At 43.1% G+C, this 27,805-nt stretch overlaps 1 protein-coding gene across 1 annotated transcript; it reads left to right on the top strand.

The window, feature by feature from the left end:
* LOC127531566 (nuclear GTPase SLIP-GC-like) lies at window positions 1–27,731 on the top strand. The gene is made up of 8 exons (XM_051941188.1): window positions 1–120; window positions 4,940–5,113; window positions 5,200–5,357; window positions 5,482–5,599; window positions 5,763–5,871; window positions 5,978–6,108; window positions 27,440–27,521; window positions 27,636–27,731. The coding sequence occupies exons 1-8, from the start codon at window positions 94–96 to the stop codon at window positions 27,719–27,721; spliced, it is 885 nt and encodes a 294-aa protein (XP_051797148.1). The 5' UTR covers window positions 1–93; the 3' UTR covers window positions 27,722–27,731.
* The last annotated feature ends 74 nt before the right edge of the window (window positions 27,732–27,805 follow it).

Here is a 27,805-nt window from a genome sequence, read left to right as displayed (position 1 = left end):
ATACCAAAACTACAGGATTTTTTGCAAGGTCTCAATGACTGTCACTCAGAGACGTTAAACTTTGTGTCTGGAGCTTATGGGATTCTCTCTTTGATGCACGGGGCCAACTGTGGAGAAGTGGTAAGATTATTAATGCAAACCTTTATCATACGGCTTGGTTGTTAAAATTGTTATTGATATGAACTGAAAAGAATATTATTCATTGAAAATAAATATGTTTCAGTGCACATAAGTCAGTTTAATTAAAAATTTGGCAAACCTTGGCATCTAGCATGGGCCCTTAGGCAAGGTCCTTAATGCTAGAAGTCTTACCTCAGATGTTTTCGGTACAAGAGACATACTGGCTCAGATGTTCCATCCGTCTTCCACTTATCCGGGGCCGGGTCACGGAGGCAGCAGGCGAAGCAGGTCGTTCCAGACGTCCCTCCCCCCGGCAACGCTTTCCAGCTCTTCCTGGGGGATCCCGAGGCGTTCCCAGGCCAGATGAGATATATAATCCATCCAGCGAGTTCTGGATCTACCCCGGGGTCTCCTCCCAGACGGACGTGCTCGGAAAACCTCCAAAGGAAGTCTCCCTGGAGGCATCCGAATCAGATGGCCAAACCACCTCCTTTCGATGCGAAGGAGCAGCGGCTCTACTCCAAGCTCCCTCCGGATGTCTGCACTCCTCACTCTATCTCTAAGGCTGAGCCCAGCCACCCTACCAAGGACGCTCATTTCGGCCGCTTGTATCCGTGATCTTGTTCTTTTGGTTACTAACCAAAGCTAATGACCATGGGTGAGAGTTGGAACGTAGATGGACTGGTAAATCGAGAGCTTCGCCTTACGCATCAGCTCCCTCTTCACCACGACGGTTTGGTACAACGCCCGCATTACTGTCCAGGGGTGAGCTGTGGCTCAGGTGGTAGAGCGGGTCGTCCAATGATCGAAGGGTTGCCAGTTCGATTCCCGCTCTCGCCTAGTCATGTGCTGCATGCCGAAGTTTCCTTGGGCAAGATTCTGAACCCCGAATTGCCTACTAGTGACTGTTCCACTGGTGTATGAATGTATACTGACTGATGTTGCAGGTTGATTAGCAACCTGCACATTAGTGTGTGAATCTGTGTGTGTCTGGGTGAATGGGAGCAATTGCTGTAAAAGCGCTTTGAGTACTCTGATGAGTAGAAAAGCACTATATAAGAGCAAGTCCATTTACCATTTACTGCTGACGCCGCACCAATCCGCCTGTCCATCTCTCGCTCCATTTTCCCATCACTCGTGAACAAGATCCCGAGATACTTGAACTCCTTCCCTTGGGGAAGCAATTCCCCCCCGAACCCGGAGGGAGCAATCCACCGGTTTCCGGCAGAGAACCATGGCCTCGGACTTGGAGGTGCTGATCCGCATCCCTGCCGCTTCACACTCGGCTGCAAATCGCTCCAGTGCATCCTGGAGGTCACGGTCTGAGGACGCCAACAAAACCACATCATCCGCAAAAAGCAGAGATGTGATCCTGAGGCTCCCAAACTGAAAACCCTCCCCACCATGACTGCACCTTGAAATCCTGTCCATGAAAACCACAAACAGGATTGGAGACAAGGGGCAGCCCTGACGGAGTCCAACACCCACCGGAAACATGTCAGACTTAGTGCCGAGTATGTGGACACAGCTGTCACTTTGGTCGTACAGGGACCAAACGGCTCATAGCAACGAGCCCGGGACCCCATACTCCCGCAGTGCCCCCCACAAAGCCCCTAGGGGGACACGGTCATAGGCCTTCTCCAGATCCACAAAACACATGTAGACTGGTAGGTCATACTCCCATGACCCCCTCAGCAGCTCTGCAAGGGTAAAGAGCTGGTCCGCTGTTACGTGACCGGACAGAATCCGCATTGCTCCTCCTGAATCCCAGGTTCGACTATCGGTTGGATCCTCCCTTCCAGCACCCTAGAGTAAACTTTCCCGGGGAGGCTAAGAAGTGTGATACCGCGGTAGTTGGCACACACTCTCCGATCCTCCTTTTTGAAAATAGGGACCACCACCCCGGTCTGCCACTCCACAGGTACTGTACCCGATGCCCACGCGACATTGTATAGATATGTCAACCAAGACAGTCCAACAATGTCCAGAGCCTTCAGCATCTCAGGGCGAATCTCGTCCACACCTGGACCAAGGAGCTTCTTAACTACATCGGCGACCTCTGCCACTGATATGGACGAAGATCCCCCCGAGTCTTCAGGCTCTGCCTCCTCCATAGAGGACATGTTTACCGGGTTCAGGAGTTCCTCGAAGTGCTCTTTCCACCGCTCGATGATATCCCCAGTATGGGTCAACAGTTCCCTGAGGCCGACCAAAATTCCTTCTCCATGGCCTCCTCGAACTCTTCCCACACCCGAGTTTTAGCTTCCACAACCGCCACAATTGCCGCCCTTTTGGCCTGCCGGTACCTGTCAGCTGCTTCAGGAGACCCCCGAGCCAACCAGACTCGAAAAGTCTCCTTTTTCAGCCTGACGGCCTCCCTCACCACTGGTGTCCACCAGCGGGTCTTTGGATTGCCGCCGCGACAGGCACCAGTGACCTTTAGACCACAGCTCCTAGCAGCTGCTTCTGCAATGGAGGCTTTGAACATGGACCACTCAGAATCCATGTCCCCAACCTCCCCCGGGATGCAGGGGAAACTCTTCCGGAGGTGGGAGTTGAAAACCCTATGGACAGGGTCCTCCACCAGATGTTCCCAGTTCACCCTCACTACACGTTTGGGTTTACCAGGTCTGTCCGGCAGTCTTCCCCGCCATCGGATCCAACTCACCACCAGGTGGTGATCAGTTGACAGCTCTGCACCTCTCTTCACCCGAGTGTCCAAGACATACGGCCGCAGGTCTGACGATACGACTATAAAGTCGATCATCGACCTTTGGTCTAAGGTGCTCTGGTACCAAGTACACTTATGAGCAACCTTATGCTCGAACATGGTGTTTGTTATAGTCAAACTATTACTAGCACAGAAGTCCAATAACAAAATACCACTCAGGTTCAGATCGGGCAGGCCGTTCTTCCCAATCACCCCCCTCCAGGTTTCTCCATTGTTGCCCACATGAGCGTTGAAGTCTCCCAAGAGAACTATGGAATCCCTGGGCAGTACCCCTTCCAGGACACCACCCAGAGACTCCAAGAAGGCCGAATACTCTGCTGTTCCAGACTGCACAGACAGAATGGACTGCTGTTCGGCGCATACGTACAGACAACAGTCAGAGTTTTCCCCTCCGCAACACGAAGTCGCAGAGAGGCGACCCTCTCGTTCTCCGGGGAGAACTCCACCAAAGCGGCGCTCAGCCAGGGGCTTGTGAGTATCCCCACACCTGCCCGGCACCTCTCACTTTGGGCAACTCCGGAGTAGGAGAGAGTCCAACCCCTCTCCAGGATTCTGGTTCCAGAACCCTTGCTGTGCGTGGAGGTGAGGCCAACTATATCTAGCCGGTATTGCTCCACCTCCTGGACCAGCTCAGGTTCCTTCCCCACCAGTGAGGTGACGTTCCACGTCCCCAGAGCTAGTCTATGCCACCAGGGGGCAGCACGCCTGCTCCTGCCTACTGCTCGGTGAACATAGCACCCGACCCCGACTTCCTGCCCTGCAGGTGGTGGGCCTACTGCGCCGCTCAGATGTTGCCTGAAGTAAAAAGGTCCACATCAGATGATCCCCACTGAAGGGGTTGAACTACCAGAAAACAACACAGCAGATGTTTAGCTCCAAATACCTTGGAGTCCCACAGGCAAATGAAATTATTAGATGACTGCCAGGAAGTCAGAAACAGCCAAATACCTACAGGGAGTGAGACAGGGCCTGTAAAGTCAGCTGAATGGACAGAACAAGACATGAATCATCAACACATACAGGCCGCCAGTGATCAGATGCCCCGCGGGTATAATAACCTGACCAAAGGAAGAGATGGAGGGTTTCACCCCAAGTCCAGCATCCAAGACTGTACATGAAGAAGAAGGAGGCCGAGGACTGGTGATCATCAGAGCCACTGTCCACGATGAAACAACAAAGAATACATCAGGAAAATGGCCACTCGTGATGACCTGCTACATGAATACCTCAGGCAGCACAAACCTGAAAATGAGGAGGAGGAAGAGGAAGAAGGAACATTAGTGAAGGACAAGTCTCTGCTTCTGACAGATATAAGTGGCTGATATCTAGAAAACACACCTGAAAGACAGCACAGAGGCACTAATCATGGCAGTACAAGAACAGGAGCCGGGCACCAGATTAAAAGGCCGGGGTCTACCAGACCAGACAGGACTCCAGATGTAGGCTGTGAAAAGATGTACCTGAGACAGTACAGCACATAACAGCAGCCATAAGATGGAGTACAGCATACATGGAGCCATAACCAAGCAGCTGCTATAGTGAAGAGAAACATCTGCACCGAGTCTGGGCTGGAAGTCCCAGGTTCAAAATGGACAACACCTCCAAAAGTGGTAGAGAATAACCGAGGCAACATCCTATAGGACTTCCAAATCCAGACTGATAAACTGGTGGTGGCCAATCAACCAGAAACTATCAGCACTGATAGATGTAATCCCAGATGACACCAAAAGAAGGAACATGAGATCCTTGAACAATACCAAGAGCAGAAAGAGGAGCTAGAAAAGACGTGAGAAGTGAAGGTAGTAGTGGTACCAGTGGTGCTCTGAGTTACTTCAGAAGATCCCAGCAACAACATCTGAGATCTCTGTCCAGAAGAGTTCAAATTAAAACATTTTACAGGTCTGAGAACAGTTCAAACTTTCAGTTTGGGGTCCAAAATAACAAACACATGAACTCTGAAAAAAACTGAAACAGTGGAGTAGATTTCTATCTAGAATGACATTGACAGACCCACTTCAAGGCTGGTAGTCAGGTAGTATTTATAGTTTGCTTTAAATAAATGCATTGTTTGTTTGTTTTTAACTTCAGGCTGGCAAAAAAGCAGAAGTGTGCAGAGACCTTGAAGAAAACATGAGGCGTGAACTCAATAAAGTCAGAAAACCAATGGAAGAGGCTTACCACGTGTTTGAAAAATGCCTCAAAGAAGGGGTTCAAACATCCAAAACCTCATGTGACAAAACCCTGAAGTCCATCTTACACCCTGTACATATTTGAATTATAATTATATGAAAACAACTTATTTTACACTATATTTGGACATGTTGAAAGTTGTGTGTTTTCCATTTCAGAGAAAGATGCGAAATGGTGGGTTTCATAGGACGCTAAAGTCTGTAGTTGAGAACGGTGGCGTCTACAAACCAAAGAAAGGGAAACAAATAAACATCAACATGAAGCTAGCTTCATATCTGACCAACAGCATTGATGAGGAATTCAGGAAGACCTTCCCGTAAGAAGTGACTGAATGAGAACATTGATGTTGACCCATTTTACAACAATGAAGAAAGCCATAAATGAACTCTGAAGTAGAAACGTTTCAATACATGTTAATGAAACACTTCTCCTTATTTCAGAAATGAAGTCAAATGTGGACCATTCAACGGAGTCATTGATACATTTTCACTTGATACAGATAAGCTGATTCAAAAGTACAAAGATGTCGGATTGCAACTGAACTTTCTGAAGACAGAGGTAAAGATAAAACTAGAATCAACCTGTTCATTAGAACATTAGTAGGCAAGCAAGAGAAACATAAGAAGATCCACCAAAGTAGTCTAAACACTGAAAACCATCCACCTGCTTTGTATTTTCTTGATAAATAATGTTCATCTATTTATCATGTTCGATTTGTAAGGAAGACAAAATTCAGGCAAAACTCAACAAGATCATCCAGAGGCGTAAGAAATCCATCTACAACAGTCTGACAGAGAAAATAGTGGAAATCATGGAGGAATCCTACAAAAGTAAGGAAGAAGATCAGATGTTTACAACCTGTCACTAAAATAAGGCCTATTTCCATTTATTGTGCATAAATATTCAGTTTGACAACATTTTAATGTTTTATTGTAGAAGCAGCAGAGTTTAGAGGAAAAGGCTCACTGGAGAAAATGAGGAGAACTATTGCCACACATGTACATGAAAACATCATCATGTTTGAGGAGGCCAAAGATGTCATGTTGAACCAGCTGAATTATTTGAAGGTTTGTCGAATTTTATAATATTAAACATAATGAGATTGTAAAATGTGTGTCTTCCACCTTTCTTTGTCCACTATTCATGTGAAGGAAAATGTGTAATTCTGAAAGGTGCTTAAGCTCCTAAAAACTTAATTGTCACCACTCATCAGTTATTATTATTAATCAAAGACAGACACATACAGTTTGGAGTCATTAGTCCTTTCATCCAGTCTGTCAGCCTCTGAGTCACATTTAAACAGTTAATTCATTAGAGATTCAGGGATTTGGCGCTGTGATATGTGAAACAGATTTTGATTCTGAATTAGGAGGACATCCTGGAGATACTGGAGGGAACCATGAGGGAATCCATTGAGCTCTCACTGAAGACAGATGACAACTCAGTCCCAGGTGACAGGAACATTTTAAAGTCAACTCATTTATGTAGTTTTTGTGGTGGAGGGGTTTGAGTGTCTCTGTGATCCAGGTAGCTATGTTGTCCAGGACAATAGCCTCTGGTAGTGTCTCCCCAGGCAAATTGGTACTGGGGGAGGGACCAGACAAAGAGTGATTCAGAAAACCACCTGGGGACTCCATAGTTCTCTTCAGCGAGTTCAATGCTAAAGTGAGCAGTGAAGGAGAAACCTGGAGGGGGATGATTGGGAGGAACGGCCTGATCTGAACCCGAGTGGTGTTTTGTTATTGGACTTCTGTGCGAGCCATAGACTGGTCATAGCAAACACCATGTTCAAGCAAAAGGTTGCTCATAAGTGTACCTGGTACCACAGCAGCTTAGACCAAAGGTCGATGATTGACTTCTTAGTCGTGTCATCAGACTCACGGCCGTATTTTTTGGACATTCAAGTAAAGAGAGGAGCAGAGCTGTCAACTGATCAACACCTGGTGGTGAGTTGACCTGATGGCTGGGAAGTCTGCTGGACAGACCTGGTAAACCCAAACGTGTAGTGAGGGTGAACTGAGAACATCTGGTGGAGGCCCCTGTCCATGGGATTTTCAACTCCCACTTACGAAAGAGTTTCCCCTGCATCCCGGGGAAGGTTGGGGAGATGGAATCTGAGTGGGCCACGTTCAAAGAATCCATTGCAGAGGTGGCTGTTAGGAGCTGTGGCCAGAAGGTCACTGGTGCCTATGATGACAACCCAAAAACCCACTGGTAGATACCAGTGGTGAGGGAAGCTGTCAGGTTAAAGAGGAGGTCTTTCAGGCATGGCTTGCTTCTCAACCTGATGGCCAGCAAGCAGATGGAGCCCAACATGTCAAGAGCTGAGTTCTTGGGGGGTTGTTGACCCTTACTGGGGACATTGTTGGGTGATAGAAGGAGCACTTTGAGGAACTCCTAAACCCAGTAAACATGTCCTCTGTGGAGAAGGCAGAGACTGAAGACTCCGAGGCATCTTCGTCCATATCTGTGGCAGAGGTTGCCAAGGTAGTGAAGAAGCTCCCCAGTGGCAAGGCACCAGGTGTGGATGAGATCCATCCTGAGATGCTGAAGGCCCTGGACATTGTTGGACTGTCTCAGCTAACCCTAACCCTACAATGTTGCGTGGGCATCGGGTATTGTACCTGTGGCAGACCAGAGTGGAGGTCCCCATTTTCAAAAAGGAGGACTGGAGAGTGTGTTCCCACTACTGGGGCATCATATTTCTCAACCTCCCCAGGAAAGATTACTATAGGGGGCAGGATGGGAGGCTCTGACTGAACCTCACATTCAGGAAGAGCAATGCGATTCCATCCTGGTTGTGGAACAGTGGGTCAGCTCAGAGGAAGCTGAGCCATAAGGTAAAGCTCTCAATTTACCGGTCCATCTATATTCCAGCGACTGAAAGAACAAGACCACGGATATAAGTGGCTGAAATGAGCTTCCTCTGCAGGGTTATTGGGCTCAACCTTAGGGTGAGACGCTTGGACATCTGGATGGAGCTCAGAGTAGAGCCGCTGCTACTTCACCTCTAAAGGAGCCAGTTGAGATGATTTGGACATCTGATTTGGATGCCTTCGAGGAGGTTTCCTTTGGTGGTTTTGCAAACATGTCTGCCTGGGAGGAGACCCCGGGGTAGACCCAGAACTCGCTGGAGGGATTATGTAAATCATCTGGCCTGGGAACGCATCGGGATCCCCCAAGAAGAGCTGGAAAGCATTGCTGGTCGGAGGGACGTCTGAAATGACCTGCTTCATCTGCTGCCTCCACAACCTGACCCAAATAAGCGGAAGATAATGGATGGTTGTTCAAGAAGTCCACACATTCCTAGTAAAAGTGTTTGTTTGTTGTTGTTGTTTTTTTAGATGTTCCAACTGAACTTGAGATGGTGAAGAAATACTACGATGAACTGAAAGACAATCCAGACGGAGAAACATCACTACTGGGGTAAAACCTTGAATGTAAGTAGAACATTTTTATATTATTCATATTTATAATAGACTATAACCTGTCTGTCTGTCTGATTGTTGTTTCAGCTTCCATCAGTGGACAGAAACATCAGAGGCCTGGTCTTCCACTGAACATCTCTGAGAATCACTGACTCGACACAGGACACTCTGGATTTGGTCTCAATCATTTTTATTAAGTTGGTTTCTATGTATGCTTTGATGCTTTGGTTTGATTTGTTCATTGACTTTGTTTTTATGAATTTTGTGCTGAGAGATTACAGATTTTTTTGAAGTTTTATTTCATTTATTGATTCCAGTCCAGAGGCAACTAAAAAAGTAGAGAGAGATGAAATGCAAAGAGCCCTGGTTGGATTTGGACCAGCGATGTTGTGGTTTTCATCATAAAGGTACAAACCACAAAACATTTAGATTTTAAGGTTTGAACTGTTCTTTTTGATGTTAATGTTGTTTTATTTTGCATATAATCTACACTGACTCTAAATGAATACATGTTTTTGATATGATGTCCAACACATTTAATCTTCAATCTTGAATGTAGCTCATACTGTAGGTTTGATCTGACATAGATTTGAGGTTTTTAAAAAACAGACCTTGAATTTGTACTTTTCTTTTACATTCAAGGACAAATATTTACCAAATGCAAGATAATAGTCTCATGATTTACTCTGTCGTTGTGGATTTATGTCTGATCTGAACTGATTCTAAATCCAATCATGTATTTGATCTGCTGTCTAATAAACCTGAGTTAAAATGTGCATGTAGTTTATTTGTCTTTGTAAAAGTTGCTGGAGTTCTGACATCAGTTTTATTTGAAAGATGGAAATTATTTTTGGTGAATTCTTACTTTAATCTCATGATATTTTTCCTCAGTCTATGTTTTCTGACACTAAACTAAACTCTAAGATATTGAACACTGGTGTTGTTGGATTAGATAATGTTCTCATGGTGAAAATAGTTGTACTGATTAATTTTTGACATCAACACAAGCAGGTTTTGTTGCATTTAAATAGAAATGTAAGATTTTAAGGCTAATAAATACAGCAGTTTTCAAACCAGCATAATCAGCATCGCTTGAAATATACCAGCACTTTAACAAATAAAGAATGTCCCAACACCTTGTACATACTTACACATGAGCATTACAGATAAGGACCGCAGGAGGAAAAGGCGCCAGTTTCATCTAGACTATTGATGGGAAGTTGGGTTCTTTTCAGAGCTGGTTCTTTTGGCATGTCTTCCAAGGAAGAGTCGACTCTTTAGGCTCCCAATTTAGTATTACTTGAAGCCTCATATTTTAGCCTAACCTGGTAAATATGAATGATTTGTATATTGATCAACCTTTTTGCATTCAGTGTTTTTATTTTTTATGAGAAGCCTCATTTTGTGCATTTGTTCTGTTACAAAAGCAGGCATTCTGACTTTCGTTTAACATTTTAATCACATTTTTTGCACAAATGAACAGAACACTGCACACAAACCCATCGAAACAGAACAGAAACAGAACCAAACTCTGCATTCAGTATAAATGTCATCAGTGCAGGTTGGCATTCAGAAAAATCAGACACCTGAGCTTGGATGGGCTGATATAATTTCTTCTTTTGGTATCTGCTCTGTTTTTGAGAAGATTCTCTCAGATGGAACAGAAGTTGTCACAATACAGTCTCTCCTCCATCACCTTCACCAGGTGGGGCAGACTGAGGCCTTGTCCTGCCTCCAGCTCAGTGGGTCGTCTGCTGGTTGGATGAGGGCTTCCTCCAGATATGATCTCACCTCCATTACAGCATCAACTGCAGTAGTTCTCCTTGTAGTATCTCCTGTAGCATCTTACTTCTCCACACAGCAGAAGCTTGAGGTTCCTCCTCCACTTGGTCCTCTAATGCTGGAGGTGTCAGGCTGCTGCTGCTCTTATTCTCTGAAGTGCCTCATCAACAGCTCTGTAGTCACTGAAGGCAAGCAATCCAGTAACGTGGTTTCTGCGTGGATAGTGTTAAACTACATATGGAGAAATTTGCTGAGGAACGAAAACTAAAAAAGTTGGGAGTCAGCTCTCACTAGATGGGAGTCGGCTCTTCTGATTCACTACAAAGGATCGGCTCTTAGAGCCGCATCTTTTGCACATGACATCACTAATTTTGACTGCTAATGTTTTTAGACTGTACTGAGTATTTTTTGTGTCAGAGGCATGTAATTAATATTATTCCTTTCTGTCATTTCAGATCTTGGTGAAAGTACAGATATGGAGGAGATGTTTTGGGAGACTACACTGTCTGACATGAGGGAGCAGACTCAACAGATCTACTGGAGAATGTTGGTGTCATCATTGAAGGATGCAGAGTGCTGCAGGATCTGAAAGATCTGGCAAGTAGCTGTGCACTCTTACCTGGCTTGATATAATGTTAAATTTCTCCTTTGTGAGATTAATGAAGTCTATCTTATCTTATCTTATCTTATCTTATACTGTCTGGACTTGAGCTATCCCAAGGACCTGCGATGCACTGAGTTTCTCCAGTAAGAGTTAATGGAGTTGGATGGGAAGAATGTATCCATAAAAGTACAAGTCCTGAAAAACAAACTGTGTCCTCAATAACTCTTTCTTCTTGCAGGAGACAAGTTGAACTTCACTCTTCTTGGTGTTTTCAGTGCTGAGGATGTCTGAGATCATTATTTTGTGAAGTGCAGAGCTTTTAGTTTCATGAAAAAGGTCTTAATTTCAGACAGGCTTCAATTAGAGATAAGATGTCATTTCTATACTATCTTGTTCCACTGTTAATGTGAACTAGAAACTTCTTCATGTTTGTTTTCAGAAAAATGTTTTCATATTGTGAAATTAATCAGAACAGTAAGTCACGGCATGCACTCCACTTCTGCTGTTTTCTTAGACAGTAAGTAACCAGGAATAAAAGCAAACATGGACATTTTTTACAATAACTATGTTGAAGAAATCCTTTTTATAGGCAAACATTTATTTACAAGAACAATCCAAAAGCATTTTCAGTGAGGCCAGCTTAAAATCGATGGTACAGTAAAACAAATTAATTAAAAGAAGCATCTGAAATGGAGTACAAAAACAAAAGTGTCAAATATCAGTGACTACTGTACTGATAAATTAGTGTTAGGACAGCGAACATTGCATTGAAATCAGATTGTGAACTGTTGGAGTAAGCTATACAGTAGGTAATTGAATAAATGTTAATTAGTTCATGCAGGGACATACACAGTGAATGAGATATTGTCAATTTTTAAGTGTCTTGATCTGATGCATTGCTGACAACCAAGACTGCAAAACTATGTTTTTTCTTTGTGTGTCTGTCACATTCCTTTATACGAGAGCGAGAGGGAACATCTTTGAATGTAAATTTTGACCTGGATGATCATAGGCCAAGGTCATCGAATTGTAAAAGTTTAATAAAATCAGTTGAACTGAAGTGGCTGAAGTTGTATTTATTGAACCTAGAAACTTAAAAAGAACAAGTACGGATAAGTTTTGTTAAATATAACCAGCAAAATCTTATAATGTAAATACAGCTAATTGAGTAAAACAATCAGAAACAAAAACGATAAAAGATCACTGAGAGAAAGAAGAAGTCTTATCAGAGTTGTTCCATCAACCACTCACTGATTCTACAGCAGGAAAAACCTGTTTCAGCAAGTAGTTTCTGTTAGTTTAACCTCAGGGTAAACAGAGTGAATTCTTGTTGGAGTTTATGTGTTTGGGAGTGTACAGCGGTTAATATACCGTTGGTCTGTTGAACCATGAAATTATATAATGTGAACACGTGATCCGGGAACAATTTCAATATTCAAATGACTCCAGCAGTAAAACAAAACGACCAAAGCTTTCATCTTGTGATTCCCTGATTTCTACACTGAAACATCCCTGTTAGAACTGAAATAACAGACGTAGCCTACATTCACTGACTTCCTGTGATTAGATTGTCTCTGATGTTGAACACTGCTTGATGTGTTTAACTACCGACATCGATAAGAAGTTTTATTTTGTGCGGCTCCACGGTTAAAGTTGTGTAGGCAGAGAGGAGAGTGAGAGGTGGAGACAAACAGGACGAGTGAAATCAAACACCAGTGCAGACGTGTTGGTGAACGACGGAACAACAAACACACTAATTACATCTGATGGCAAAATAACATGTAGAACTCTGACCCTCCTGCTGTGCTATTCTGTACTGATAATCCTCTCAATAAGAGGCTACAGATTTGTTAGATAGAAAAACAATGTTCAAAAGTTGGGGATCATCCAGATAATTCCATGTTTTCCACTTTTATCCATGTGCTAACATAACTGAACAAGGGTTTTCTAACCATCAATGAGCCTTTCAGCACCATTAGCTAACACAATGTAGCATTAGAACACAGGAGTGATGGTTGCTGGAAATGTTCCTCTGTACCCCTATGGAGATATTCCATTAAAAATCAGCTGTTTACAGATAGAATAGTCATTTATCACATTAACTATGTCTACACTGGATTTATCATTCATTTAATGTTATGTTCATTGAAAATACTGCTTTTCTTTCAACAATAAGAACATTTCTAAGTGATCCAAACATTTGAATGGTAGTGTACATGCTGAAAATCTGAATTGATTTTACTCTATTCTAACCTCAAAGCCTTCAAATCTGTTTGTTTCCTCTAAGACACAACTGAATGTCACATTTCCTTCATTTAATTATTGCTGCTCTTTGTCTTCTCTCCACTAACTCTCCTGTTTTATTTTCAGATCCAGCCACTCCCATCAGCTCCTATTCAAATTTTCCAACCGTTCTCGATCATGTGATGAGCCACACCTGTTTATCTGTTCTTTATTCCTGGTCAGCCTCTTACTGCAGGTTTATTCCTGCTGCCTCTCTCATAGAGTTTATTTTGTTCTGATCTGTTCCTTTTTTATAGAACTCTCCTGTTTCTCACCTCCTGTTGTTCCTGAACTGTTGCTGCTGTATTTTTTCCTCATGTCTTTGGCTGCCTGTTGCAGGTCTGTGTCTCTCTACTGACGTCGCCCTCCTGAACTCCTCACCTGCTCTGGTCTGCGTTACCTTCAATATCAGGTGAACCATTTAAGCTTCAATCACAACTCAGAGCTGATTCATCTTCCTGTATAAGCTCCATGTAAATGCAGTTAAGGGGTAATTAATCACAACACTCTGAAATGTTGAGCAGTAATGATTGATGACAACATTTTCATTTATCTTTCAGTTCCTGTTCTTGGTCATGGATGACTTTGTTTGTAACAAACTGACTGAATGGGGTCTTAGTGAGCTCATTGATAGATTTAAAGGTAAAGTATGACCATATATCATTGCTTTGTACAGTATTATTCATTATTGATGTGATCTGCCAATAATGAAACATAACATGTACTAATACAGACATAAAAATGCTGCAGCATTGTTCTGCTGGTTCTATTGTTCTCATCTGTGAGTGAACAGAAATACTGACGGTAAAACATTTGTACATCGTCACACAGAACAAGCAGAGACATGAAGCTTTGCTGGAGCATCTTGGAGGCTGTTAAATAAAGTTACAGTAGAAGAGAATGAAGATGCATTCAGCTCATACAGCCACTGACACATTAACAGCTGTGTCCACATGTTTCACTGCTTTATGGGATAGATTTCTGCAGCTATTTGAAGATAATGTGTATTTATGTATGACAAAGATTTAACTACATGCTCTAAAATTTCAGATGAAGGCATTGACAAGGAAAGTCTCTATTATCTAGACGATCAAGAAATTAAAAACTTGATTACAAAAACAGGGCCAAGAGTCAAATTCAAGGAAAAACTTCAGAGGTTAAAGGTAATGTTCTTTGCTTTTGAGATATTTCTGCTCACTTTTATGTTTGATGTCTTAAACTTCTTATACCATTATGATAGTATCTACAGACAATAAGATTTTCTCCCAGGAAATAATCATTCATTAAGCATTTACTAGGATTTTCAACTATCTTTTCATCACCAGGAAGAACAAAACACAAATCGGGAAGCAGCAGATTCTCCTGTTCCAGTAAGTTAATTACAGTTTTATTCTGATTAGACAGGATTTATTAAACAGATTCTATTTCCATTTTCTGCTCAAACTTTTCCATGACTTTACACTTGCATTAAATGATTTCTGCAGAGTCAACAGGATCGTGAAGAAGCAGCTGATTCAGTTCAGGTAAGGATGAATTTTACATGTGATGAGTGGACATGCTGATATTCTGGACCGTAGAAGTACAAAGTCGTGTAAACAGCCAGAATATTTTGTAAAGTTTCTTGATTAAATTCTGTTTAACAATCAGTTCATATTCATGTTCAGGTTTTACCATCAACAAGTTCTCAAGGTGAGATACACAGCCTCTTATTGATTATAAAATATAAAAATGATTCTCCTAAGGAGACACAGAGGACAGGAAACTAACCTAACTTCTTTTGTTTTAATCAGGGAAGAGAAAGTTGGATGTTAAAGATGAATCCAGCAAATGGAAATCACCAAATAAACGACAACGTGGCAATGAAAGACAATCATCCAGAGGTAATTCCATTTCTTTCTGAACATTGTCAACCAACAGCTGATTTCTGATTAAACTTCTCTGCAAAGCAAATACTTTCTTGTTGGCTTTCTGATGTCTGAGGCACTTTAAAAAGATCTCATTTTAACAGTCAACAGCATGAATATACAGCACTCGATTTAGATGGTCGCCAGGTCGCCATTTGCGACTAAAAACCGATTTTGGCGACCAAAAATGACAAAAAACATGCTGGTAAGGGGCCCAAATATTTTGATTTGGGCTACTGACCTCCAAATCCAAGTTTCAGGGATGGCAATTTTCCACGGATCCGCGGATTTCCGCGGATTTAATTTCAAATATGAACACTTTATTGTCGCTGATGTTAACGTCGTTAACATCTCGCGGGAGTCCGCGAGACTCCGTCGGATCCAGAACCAGCCCAGAATGTGGTGGCGGCATCCGGAGGACAGCACCAACTGAGCCTGAGCACCGCGAACAGAAAGCACCAAGCCACCAGAGCTGTCATTTTTAACTTGGCGGGTCCGCCGCCTGCTCTCCCCGGTCACAGACTGCTCAGACTCCCCGGTTGGCGAGCTATCCCCGCTAGCTGCTCGGCTAACACCTGCCGCTCCTCACCCCTCATCTGCCCGGGACAAACCGCACCTGTTCCGGCTGTCAACCTCCCAGTCGCCCGCTAGGAGCTCCGGACAATGAGCTGCTCATTCGTGGGTGACTTTTCACGGCCGTGGGGGGTTTTAGCGCACACTTTGCCCAGCGACCAGTGATAGCTCGGCGGCTCCAGCTAACAAGTTGACATGGAGGAGGAACTGGATTTCCCCCCCCCCCCCCAAAAAAAAAAAAAAAAAAGTAGGATTAATAAGTTGATTTTGGCTCCTAAAAATGTCTAAATTGACCTATGTTGGTGGCCCAAAAAAATGTAATTTGGGCGACCGGACCTCTCGGCCTTAAATCGATATTAAATTCATTTTGGAAGTAGCTAAAGCATGATCCACTCTGAGGCATCCTACATTTACTTTGTTGAGAAAATTCCTCTCATATTTCACATAGTTCACGACTCTGTGCAGTGATTGAATAAACTGGTTCATGCTTCTATCTAAATAGTTCCTTATTTTTACACCAACAGAATCATTCATACTGTTTGATGTGAAAAACATCATGGGATCGGTCCTTGAAAGACTTCATCGCCAAGACAACACGAAGCTCAATGCTTTCCTGAAGTGAGTATTAAGTTTTCCTGGTCTACAGCTGACCATGAACCAGATCCACAGAGAGAACAGAGTTTACTAGAAATGACAACAGAACACCGTATGGCATCAGGACTTATCTGTAAGTAGTTAACCTTTAATTCTTACACTGAGATCAATATTTCTTTTCAGTCCTGAGAACACATTTCACAAAAGGTCAGAACAAAGAAATTATTTGCTCAGAAAAAGATCAGAAATTGCTCTATATACATGTAAAAAATGAATATCACCACCTCTAAATGAGACTTCAGCAGGCTTGTCACAGATAGATGACGTCGTCATTTAGGCACACATTTTCAGTGTTTGAATATTTCTCAAATGACTCAATTAACTCATTTTGATTCTTACCAGGACTAAAATCCATGATTTGGAGACAGACAAGAGGGAACTGATCGGTGTCTTTGGTAAAACTGGGGCTGGAAAGAGCTCTTTGATAAACGCCATCCTTGGAGAGAAGGGTCTGTTGCCCTCTGGAAGTGTCAGTGCCTGTACCTCAGTCATGATTAAAGTGGAGGCAAACATACCCAGCTCAAAGTACGAAGCAGACATCGAGTTCATTACACCTGAGGTAAAACCAGATGTGAATATCAAAAATACTGTTCCTGTTTATGCTACGTGCCATTTAGGAAAACAAAGATATAATTATTATTTGCTTTATAGGAGTGGAAAGATGAGTTGTGGTCAGTGTATCAGTTTCTTGGAGATAAAGCACATCAGGATGATGATGATGATGATGATGATGATGATGGTAACGGTGACGATGAGGAAGATGATGATAATGGTGATGATGATAATGAAGATTATCGTGACATTACTGAAAAGCTGTCAGCGCTGTATGGAGATGAATGGAAACACAAAAACCCTCAAATGCTCATGGACAACAAACATTTCAGAGAAATTCCAGACTTTCTCCAGTCCAAGAAGAAGACTTTGACTTGTGAATCAGTAAGATACAAAAGATTTACTACTTCATGGAAAGAATTATTGCCATCAGTCTGATCGTGTGAAATGTTTTTATTTGCTTTTGCAAAAAAGCAAAAATAAGTCTCCAAGAACCCCAAAACTTCTGACATAAGCTGAAGGCAACTCTGGAACTGGTGGTGTCAAACTGTATGTGTCTACACTCAGAAAGAAAATGTACGAAATGGTGGACAAGAATGAATAAAGTCTAAAAGAGGACTTTTCTACTGTAAAGGGACCAAGATTAACTTGTGAGGACAGGAGTGTGCTTACTTTCCCTCAGAATATTTGACCTGTTACTATTTTGTTGAATAAAAGAAAATGGTTTAACGTTCACTTTCAGTGAATGATGAATTGTCCTATATGACCTAACTTTGTATTTATTGCAGGCCAAAGAGCTATCTGCAAGATTAGTCAGATACACAAGAAGTGCCTCCAGTGACGGAGAAGGTAAAGAAGTAATGAGGTGGTTTTGGCCACTGGTGAAGTGTGTGACTGTCAAGGTGCCAAATAATGATCTTCTCCAACACGTCACACTGGTGGACCTTCCTGGAAACGGACACCGGAACAAGAGCAGAGACAAAATGTGGAAAGGGGTAATTCATCCTCATGTACTGCTGTTAATTTAACATTACTGTGTTGTATGAAACCTGTGATGGCATCTTTTTACAAAACAGTTAACGTGCTATTAAACCCTTTAGATTGTTGGAGATTGTTCTACTGTGTGGATCGTGACTGAAATCAATCGAGCAGCATCAGAAAAAGAACCCTGGGAGATCTTGGAGAGTACCTGCAGCCTCATGGGAAACGGTGACCAGTGTCAGCAAATTCACTTTATCTGCACCAAGTCTGATGTTATTGAAGATCCAGATGATCAGTAAGTGAATTAAGATGCTCAAAGTGCGCCGTTAAATAAAACATCCAAATCAGACATTGATGCATGTGGTGGCCAAGAGCTCAACCATAGCAAATACAAGCAAATGGATCCATAGAATACTGTCACATCACGTCTTTTCTCATAGTTCAGCAGCTGATGTTCATGCTCGCATATTTCAAAGAAACATGAAAGTCAAGGAAGTAGTGAGGAAAGAATTCCACAAACTGAACAAAGTTAAGGTGAGTTTTGTAGACTGACAAAGAATTTTAAGATTGTTTATGACTGTAAGCACGCCTTTAATCCCATTTTCTGTAGAAACACTTCCGAGATGACTGCCTCGAGGTGTTCACAGTGAGCTCCAAAGAGTTCCTGAAAAGAAAACATCTAAATCCAGAGGACACAGGTAGGTGAAGTCTCCAGATGAGAATAATTTGTAGGGAACAGGAAACGTGTTGCTCAAATCCATGTTTTGTTTTAGTGTACTTTAACTGCTTTCATTTAAACAAGACTAACTAAATGGAATTTTGAAATTTTAATGCATGTAATCAAAAAGCCCTGTGATAGACTGCTACCTGTCCAGGTGTCCCCTGCCTTCACCCTAAATCAGCTGGGAGAGACTCCAGTGTCCATGAGACCCTCATGAGGGTTTAGTCTTGTATAGATGATGTATGGATGTAATCTAAGAATTTACCAAAAAAATGCTTTTTTTCTGATAGAAATACCCAAACTACAGGATTATTTGCAAGATCTCAATGACTGTCACTCAGAGACGTTAAACTATGTGTCTGGAGCTTATGGGATTCTCTCTTTGATGCACGGGGCCAACTGTGGAGAAGTGGTAAGATTATTAATGCAAACCTTTTTCAAAGGGTTTGGTTGTTAAAATATGAACTTTAATGAACATTATTCATTGCAAATGAATACATTTAAGTGCAAATAACTCAGTTTAAGTAAAAACTTTGCAAACCTGGGCGTGGCAAGTCTGGCATCAGCCCTTAGGCAAGGTCCTTAATGCTGTAAGTCTTACTTCAGATGTTAACAGCACAATAATTATAAGAGACACGCCGGCTCAGATGACGCCCGTGGTAACAAGGTCCACATCAGATGTCAGGGAATCAGGGCAGCCTGATGATAAGTGGACCAATGAACAAGACATTCATGGACTATGGCAGGAAATATGAGACTGTTGAAATGCTATTGCATAAGCAGTCCCAGTGATAAAGGATACATACAGAGAATGGGGGACCTATGGATACTTGTATGCCTAACATCTAAGCTATACGGTCCTCAAAAAGTATTGGAACAGTGAGGCCAATTCCTTTATTTTTCCTGTAGACAGAAAACATTTGGATTTGACATCGAACAATAATGAGACAAAAGATCAACATTTCAGCTTTTATTTCCAGGGGCCTCATTTATAAAGCTTGTGTACGCACAAAACAGGGCTAGAAAGTGGCGTACGCCACTTTCTATGCAAAGGTTGTGATTTATAAAAACAAACTTGCCGTGAGAAAGTGCGCGCCGGTGCGCCAACTTTGATGCTTGCTTAAGCACATTTTGGAGACAGAGGGAACGGCAGTGCTGGAGGGTGAAGTGGTGAATTGAAACCAGATTGATCTCAAACCTTTATTGTTATCACATATTAGACTTGTAGAGCCGGATAATCATAAACCCTCATTGTTGTAGATGTTCATATAGTGCGCCATTCGGCCTACGACTGTATTTGCAGAACTATGTTCATATATCAAACATCTTCAAATGATATAGAGCGGTGAGTGACACTGATTGATTACTGATTTGGAAAAGGCATGTGACAATCAGTCCAATCGCTGATCAAGCTAATAAATAGCGGGTGACAGCCGTGCGTAATGTGGCACAATGGATGAGCTGGCATTGCTGGAAGATCACGTTAAGAATGGAGAGAGATTTTAGGGATAACAGGGATTTCCTGGACGATGACTGGCTAATAAGCAGATTCAGATTCCCTAGAGCAGTACTCTTGGATCTTTGTGCTGAACTGGGCCGTCTTAGACAGACCCCCCCACCCAAACCACGCCATCCCGGTACAGACACAGGAGCTGACGACTCGGGGGTTTCTGGTGACCGGCTCCTTCCAGCGTTAAGTGGCCGACAGGTATGTGTTTTATATGAAGAATATATGAAGTTACATTTGTTGTCTAAATCCTATCTGGGTCTGATATACAGTTAAATGATGTCCTTTAGGTCTGGATATCACAACCATCCCTCAGCGCAATAATGCCAGCTGCTTTGGATGACATTATAAACATGACCAGTCAGTACATCAGGTTTCCTTACACTGTGGGTGAACAGGCCAACATTAAACGGCAATTTGCAGCAATGTCCGGTTTCCCAAATGTAATCGGCGTAACTGATTGCACTCATGTTGTTGTAAGGGCTCCGAGTGAAAATGAATTTTTCTATGTGAACCGAAAAAATGTACATTCAATCAGTGTACAAATTATTTGTACATCTGACATGATCATAACAAATTTAGTGGCAGGGTGGCCTGGGTCAACACATGATTCATTCATCCTGACACACAGCAGTGAAAAGACTGCCGGCCGGTGCTGTAAAATGCCGTGGATCAGCAGCTTATTTATATACAGATACATTCATGAGTTACTTTGCATTGACCATTCATGGTAAAATGTGGGTGTGTTGTGGGCGGAATGTGAGGTGGATCCACCTGTGCAATCTTCCAGCTGGTGTGTGATTTATAAAGGGTAAATTGCATGCAGCAGCCTGTCCTCAAACCAAAAACGACCACATAGGTCGTCTGTACACGCCCGTATTATGACCGAGTGTTACGTTTTGACTATGCGACCTCTAGCGGTTGAGTAAATATCGACACTCCGGTGTCGCAGGTGAAACGTCACCATGAACAAACTTTTATCTAACACTATCCCTTTCCCTCACCCTAACCCTAACCATAACCCTAAATCCGTGCTGGGAAAGTGAGGAAAAAGCCGTTTCGCAAGGGAAAAGCCGTTTCTCGAATTAAATCCCGTAATGCGTTCCTTTTCCCTGTAGGGGCGCTAACGTAAATATGCTCTCATTGTCACGGCTTAGCTTATTCAGACCGAACAGAGAGCCACTACTACCAGAACCGGAGAAGTTGAAAAAGGATTTATTGTTCAGGGGTGGATATGGCTGGAGTATGAGGACCGGAATGCAGGGACGGGAATGCAGGCGGGGGGAGGATGTGGCCGGGTGGATCTGGGGGCCGGGGATCGGCGGTCGTCCGGGGTCCGGGCGGGACCGGAGCGTCGCGGAGCTCTGTGGGGGGGATCCCTGGCGGCCAGACGTCTAGGGCTTCGGTGGAGGAGAGGAGTTGGGAGAGGATGGGACGTCGTACTCTGACGGTCCGGGGGGCCGAGATGTTGGGTTGGCCGGGCAGAGGAGGGCGTCTCGCCGGTAATGTTCCAGGGGGGGCTCCGGGAGGCAGGGAGCAGCTGGTTGGCTGCTGCAGGTTCCAGTGGTCGGGAGGGAAGCAGGCCGGGGGCTCCAGGAGGGGGTCCGGGCAGAATGGGGGATCCAAATGGGGAGGGCACCGGTGCGGAATGGGTTGAGGAGGACAGGTGAGGGTTCCAGGTGAGGAAGCTCCCGGGCAGCTGGGTCTAGACGAAGGCAGGAGAAAAACACGTTAGAAAAACGCCGAAAATGCAACAGACTTTCTGGAGGCTAGAGAGTGAACTGACTGTGTAGTCTATTTCAACAATCTGGCAGGGTGTGGAGTGTTGAGCCGGTACTTATTGTGAGGTGGGTAATCAGGGTGATTTCTTCCAGCTGCCCGGGGCTCGTGGAGGAGAATGATTACCTGAGTGGAGACGGCTGCGAAGCCGAACTCCACTCAGGTGTCGTGCTGAGGGAAAGCAGAGGAAGAGGGACGGATGGGAGACAGGAGACACATAGGGAGGGGGTTAGTTTGGGATGCCAGGTGGGGAGGGGTGAGGAGAGGGCCCTGACACTCATGGGTCGTATTCTGGTGCACGGTGCATACGACTGATGTGGTCGTATGCATTTGAGGACTTGTTGCATGCAGCTGTGCGTACGCACAGTTTCATAAATCAGAATATTTGGCGTACGCCCATTTCAGATTTTCGGCGTATGCAAACTTATGGATCCTACGCAATCTTTTATAAATGAGGCCCCAGGTATTTACATCTAGATCTGATACACAAGTTAGAAGATAGCATTACTTGTAATGAAATGCCAATTTTTTTAAGTGAGCAAAAGTATTAGAACACATGACTGAAAGGTGTATTTAGTTGCCCCGGTGTGTCCAATTATATTGATTATTCAGACAATGCATAGCGACCAATGTGGTCAACGAGCCTGTGTAGACTGGATCTATAGATAGAGGTGTAACCAACATTTAAAACCAGAGAGTTGTCTATGCATGAAATACAAGCAACTGTGAAGCTGAGAAGGGATGGAAAATCAGTCAGAGCTGTTGAACAAACATTGGCCAAAGCCAGTGCAACCATTTGGAATGTCCTGAAGAAGACAGAAACCACTGGTGTGCTACGTAAAAGATGAGGAACAAGTACACCAAGGAAAACAGCAGCAGTTGATGAAGAAACATTGTGAGATCTGTAAAGAAAGAACCTAAAAAAACTGTAATGACATCGGCAACAACTTCCAGAGGGCAGGAATGAAGGTATCACAGTCTACTCATGGTGAGATTAGAAGGGATCTTTGTACTTAATCAGACCAACTATGGTCTTGACAACGCCACCTGGGGCTGGCACCCAGGAAATCTAGCTCTGCTGAGTTTCCACAGTCACTAGACCAACTAAGGTCACACAAGTTCCACTGACACAGGAGGGGCGAGACATGCCCAATGTTCATTAACAATTGTCTAAAAAATAAGAAAATAATATCACACACCAGTTTACATATACCAATTAAAAGGAAGAATGGGCAACAAGGAATTAAAGCCCGGGCTGGGGCTTACCCTGCGGCAGGACAACCAAAAGAGGAGAGGAATCCTCAAAGTAATCACCCGTGACACTGCAAATCATACACACTAAGTCAAAAAATGAAGGGGACCGTGGAGAAAATACCACCACCAGGAAATAACTGCCGCAGTAAGCCACAGCACCTGTAACAGAAGACAAAGAAAGATTAATAAAACGTGCCCAAACTAACCATAACTGGTGTGGAGAAAAGAAAACAAACAGGACAATGAATGCTGAATTAAATCAAAACATGGGACAAAATGCACTCACAAAAGCAAACAAGAAACAAACAATTAAACCAACTAATACAAGAAAGCAAATTAAACTACCAAAAGAAATGATTAAAGCATCAGTTTAAAAAAAAAAAAATCCAAATCAGTTGAACAATTGCAGAACCCGTGTCACCAGGCATCAGTCATCCAAAGCCCGAACAGTGGTGACACAGCCTCGGCACAAAACAGGCCCAGGCTGCACTCAGCAGTGCTGGGCCAACAAGATACTCCGCCCTAAGCTGGCAGCCGAAATAAAAAAACAAAGCAATACCAAAAACAAAGAAAACCTGAAGCAAACCAAAACAGTAGCACGGGTCCAAGTGGTGATGACTGGACGCTGGGCGGCTAAAAACAAAAGACAGATAAATCTATAACTCAATAGATAGACCTAAAGATCAACCTGCCCAATTTAAACGGCCAAAATTCACATATCCAGTGAGCAGAGGATGTAAACCAGCTGTAAATGAATGCTCCCCCCGGCCAGTAATCAGCCACGCTAAAAGGAGCTGTGATTTGAACCACTGCGTGTAAATACGCACAGCAAAAAAAGGACCAGAGCACTCATGTTGTAGACGGCACGCCTTGATGGCAATTACAACAGCTGGACACACCAAAGAATGTGGCTATATCTAGCTTGGAAAATCCAAACTGAATCTCCATGTAATCTCCTATCTCCATGTTAGGAGATACAGGAGAGTCAGTTTGGTATTGTGCGAATTGAATCATGTTTCCCTCCCGGTACAGTTTGGTACGACCAATCATAGCACGGGAGGCGGGAGTTAATGTTGCGTCATCTTCAGCGCCTGGATTACCCATAAAGATGATGCCGGAGGAGGGGGGGGGGGGGCACCGCCGTAAAACAAGAAGGAGAGAGAGAGAGAGAGGAGGGGGGCAAAGTGAATCTTTTTGTGGTCTCTTGACGTTTTGGATGGCGTTAGTCGTTGCCTCTTTTCACTTGACGTTTCCGACGATGAGGAGGCAGTGGATGGCTCGTTACTTTCGGCTTCTTGCCATTGTTTGTACAGAGGAAAATCCCGTTCCAAACGTGTGAGTAAATTTAAGCAAGCTTTACACATACGCTCCGATTTAAAGTTATTCCTAACACCGCTAATCATTCGGAAGGAGTCTTTTGTTGCGTAGCCTTTTCAAAAATAAGTGTTGTACTTGAGAGTACCCCATGTATTTGCAGATTTTTGTGACAAAAACGGCAGTAATCATTCACCGCGACGCTTTCTCGGCTGCATGCCATTGTTGTTTGGACTACATGGACTTCAAGGTCGATTTGTTTGTGCGTCACATCCGTGTTACGCTGATTGGTTCTTTCTCGTTCAAGCTGCATTCGTTAGCCCCTCCTTTTTGAAATCATCTCGTATCATCACAACGCCAGACTGCCTTTATTTGTATTTATATTAATACATAAATAAAGTCAGTCTGGATTTTCCAGGCAAGGCTACATCCAGAACGCCGCCATGCCAAACCACAGCCACCAGGAGAGCAAACAGAGCGGAAGACAGGGAACTCCACTGCGGCGCACCTGAATATAAAAGGCGCACGGTACCGCCTAGCGATTAAGGTGCACACTGCTGGTACGGCGCCTAACAGCGGCCACGAGGAAAACATCCTCCCGTCACAATGTGTTGAACGCTCCAACAGTTTGTCAGAAATTGATGTAGTTTGACTTTGCTGTGAGCGAGGTGGCAGCTGAAAACTTTCTCTGAAGATCAACTAGTTCAAAATCTCAGTGAAGGAACATCACCAGGAGAAGTGTCAGGAATGTGGGAGTGTGATGAGTGTTTCTGGGTGCATAGAGAGAGTGATTGAATGTCTCTGGAGGCATTCTTGCTTTGGGCATCAAGGGTGTCTTTTTTTTTAAACTGGGGGGAGCTCCGGGTAGCATGATGACGTCATACTCTGGTGCGCTGTTCGTACTGTCTGAAGACCCATGATGGTTCGGTCTAAGGGTAGTCAGAGCATCTGTTGAAAGTGAGGGAGCACACATCATTTCTGGGTACGGCAGCTTCTCTGGACGCTCACCTGCTTCAAGAATCAATGCTGGAGGAGTGGAAGTTGAGGAGTGAACAGTTATATTTTGGTCTTCACTGAGAAGAGCCTCCCTGGTTGTAACTGGGATAAGATGAGGAGTGTCTGATGGAGAAAGGAGTGGAGTTCTGATCGGAGTCTCTCTTTGGGATGAGCGACGGTTAATGTCATGTCTGGAGCGACGCTGATCTCCTCATTTCCAGGGTCTCATTGTGGATGAAACTGATCAGTGTGGAGGAGATCTAGAATTTTTCCTCATGGAGGCTGGTGGATGAGCGATTGGTTTTAAGTCAGAATTTTCTAAAACTTTCAGACTGCCAGCGTGGTTGAGTGATGGCATGTGTTGCTCTGTGCACGAGAAGCAAGAATGAACAAGTGTGAAGGGCAGAGTGGTAGGTATAGAAGTAGAACAGAAAGGGGACTGTTTGAGGTGTGATCCCACTCATGAACCTCAGCTAAAGCTTTAATCTCCATTTCATAAATACAGAAAGAAACTGTCTTAAGAAAAAACTCAGTCAGGAAGAATGTATGTTCTGCTGTAAATAAATGCATTTTTGTTTGTTTTTAATTTCAGGCTGGTGAAAAAGCAGAAGTGTGCAGAGACCTTGAAAAAAACATGAGGCGTGAACTCAATGAAGTCAGAAAAACAATGGAAGAGGCTTACCACATGTTTGAAACACACCTCAAAAAAGGAGTTGAAGCATCCACAACCTCATGTGACAAAACTTTGAAGTCCATCTTATATCCTGTATGTATTTGAATTGTAATCGTATCACAACAACCGACCTTACACTTTACATGAAGATGTGTGAATGAAAGTTCTGATTTCTGTTTCAGGGAGGGGTAACAGGTAGCGCGTTTCATAGGACGCTAAAGTCTGTAGTTGAGAACGGTGGTGTCTACAAACCAAAGAAAGGGAAACAAATAAACATCAACATGACGCTAGCTTCATATCTGACCAACAGCATTGATGAGGAATTCAGGAAGACCTTCCCGTAAGAAGTGACTGAATGAGAACACTGATGTTGACCCATTTTACAACAAAAAAGAAAGCCATAAATAAACTCCTTAGTAGAAACTTGTCAAGACTGTTTCAATGAAACACTTCTCCTTATTTCAGAAACGAAGTCAAATGTGGACCATTCAATGGAGTCATTGATAAATTTTCACTTGACACAGATGAGCTGATTCAAAAGTACAAAGATGTCGGATTGCAACTGAACTTTCTGAAGACAGAGGTAAAGATGAAACTAGAATCAACCTGTTCATTAGAACATTAGTAGGCAAGCAAGAGAAACATAAGAAGATCCACCAAAGTAGTCTAAACACTGAAAAACATTCACCTGCTTTGTAATTTCTTGATAAATAATGTTCATCTATTTATCATGTTCTGTTTGTAAGGAAGAAAAATTCAGGCTAAATTCAACAAGATCATCCAGAGGCGTAAGAAATCCATCTACAACAGTCTGACAGAGACAATAGAGGAAATCATGGAGGAATCCTACAAAAGTAAGGAAGAAGATCAGATGTTTACAACCTGTCACTATAATAAGGCCTATTTCCATTTATTGTGCATAAATATTCAGTTTGACAACATTTTTGTGTTTTATTGTAGAAGCAGCAGAGTTTAGAGGAAAAGGCTCAGTGGAGAAAATGAGGAGAACTATTATCACACATGTACATGAAAACATCATCATGTTTGAGGAGGCCAAAGATGTCATGTTGAACCAGCTGAATTATTTGAAGGTTTGTCACATTTTATAATATTAAATATAATGAGATTGTAAAATGTGTGTCTTACGCCTTTCTTTGTCCACTATTCACGTGAAGGAAAATGTGTAATTCTGAAAGGTGCTTAAGCTCCTAAAAACGTAATTGTCACCACTCATCAGTTATTATTATTAATCAAAGACAGACACATACAGTTTGGAGTCATTAGTCCTTTCATTCAGTCTGTCAGCCTCTGAGTCACATTTAAACAGTTAATTCATTAGAGATTCAGGGATCTGGCTCTGTGATATGTGACACAGATTTTGATTCTGAATTAGGAGGACATCCTGGAGATACTGGAGGGAACCATGAGGGAATCCATTGAGCTCTCACTGAAGACAGATGACAACTCAGTCCCAGGTAACAGGAACATTTCAAAGTCAACTCATTGATGTAGAACTCTAAGAATCCTGTAAATAAACCATCGATGTTCAAGAAGTCAACACATTCCCAGGAAGTGTTTTCTTATTTTAGATGTTCCAACTGAACTTGAGATGGTGAAGAAATACTACGATGAACTGAAAGACAATCCAGATGGAGAAACTTCACTACTGGGGTAAAACCTTGAATGTAAGTAGAACATTTTTATATTATTCATATTTACAATAGAATATAACCTGTCTGTCTGTCTGGTTGTTGTTTCA

The sequence above is a fragment of the Acanthochromis polyacanthus genome, chromosome 21, assembly GCF_021347895.1.
Source record: "Acanthochromis polyacanthus isolate Apoly-LR-REF ecotype Palm Island chromosome 21, KAUST_Apoly_ChrSc, whole genome shotgun sequence".
NCBI lineage: Eukaryota > Metazoa > Chordata > Actinopteri > Pomacentridae > Acanthochromis > Acanthochromis polyacanthus.
The sequence above is the reverse complement of the archived record's forward strand: the minus strand, read 5'-3'. Positions and strand labels throughout refer to the sequence as shown.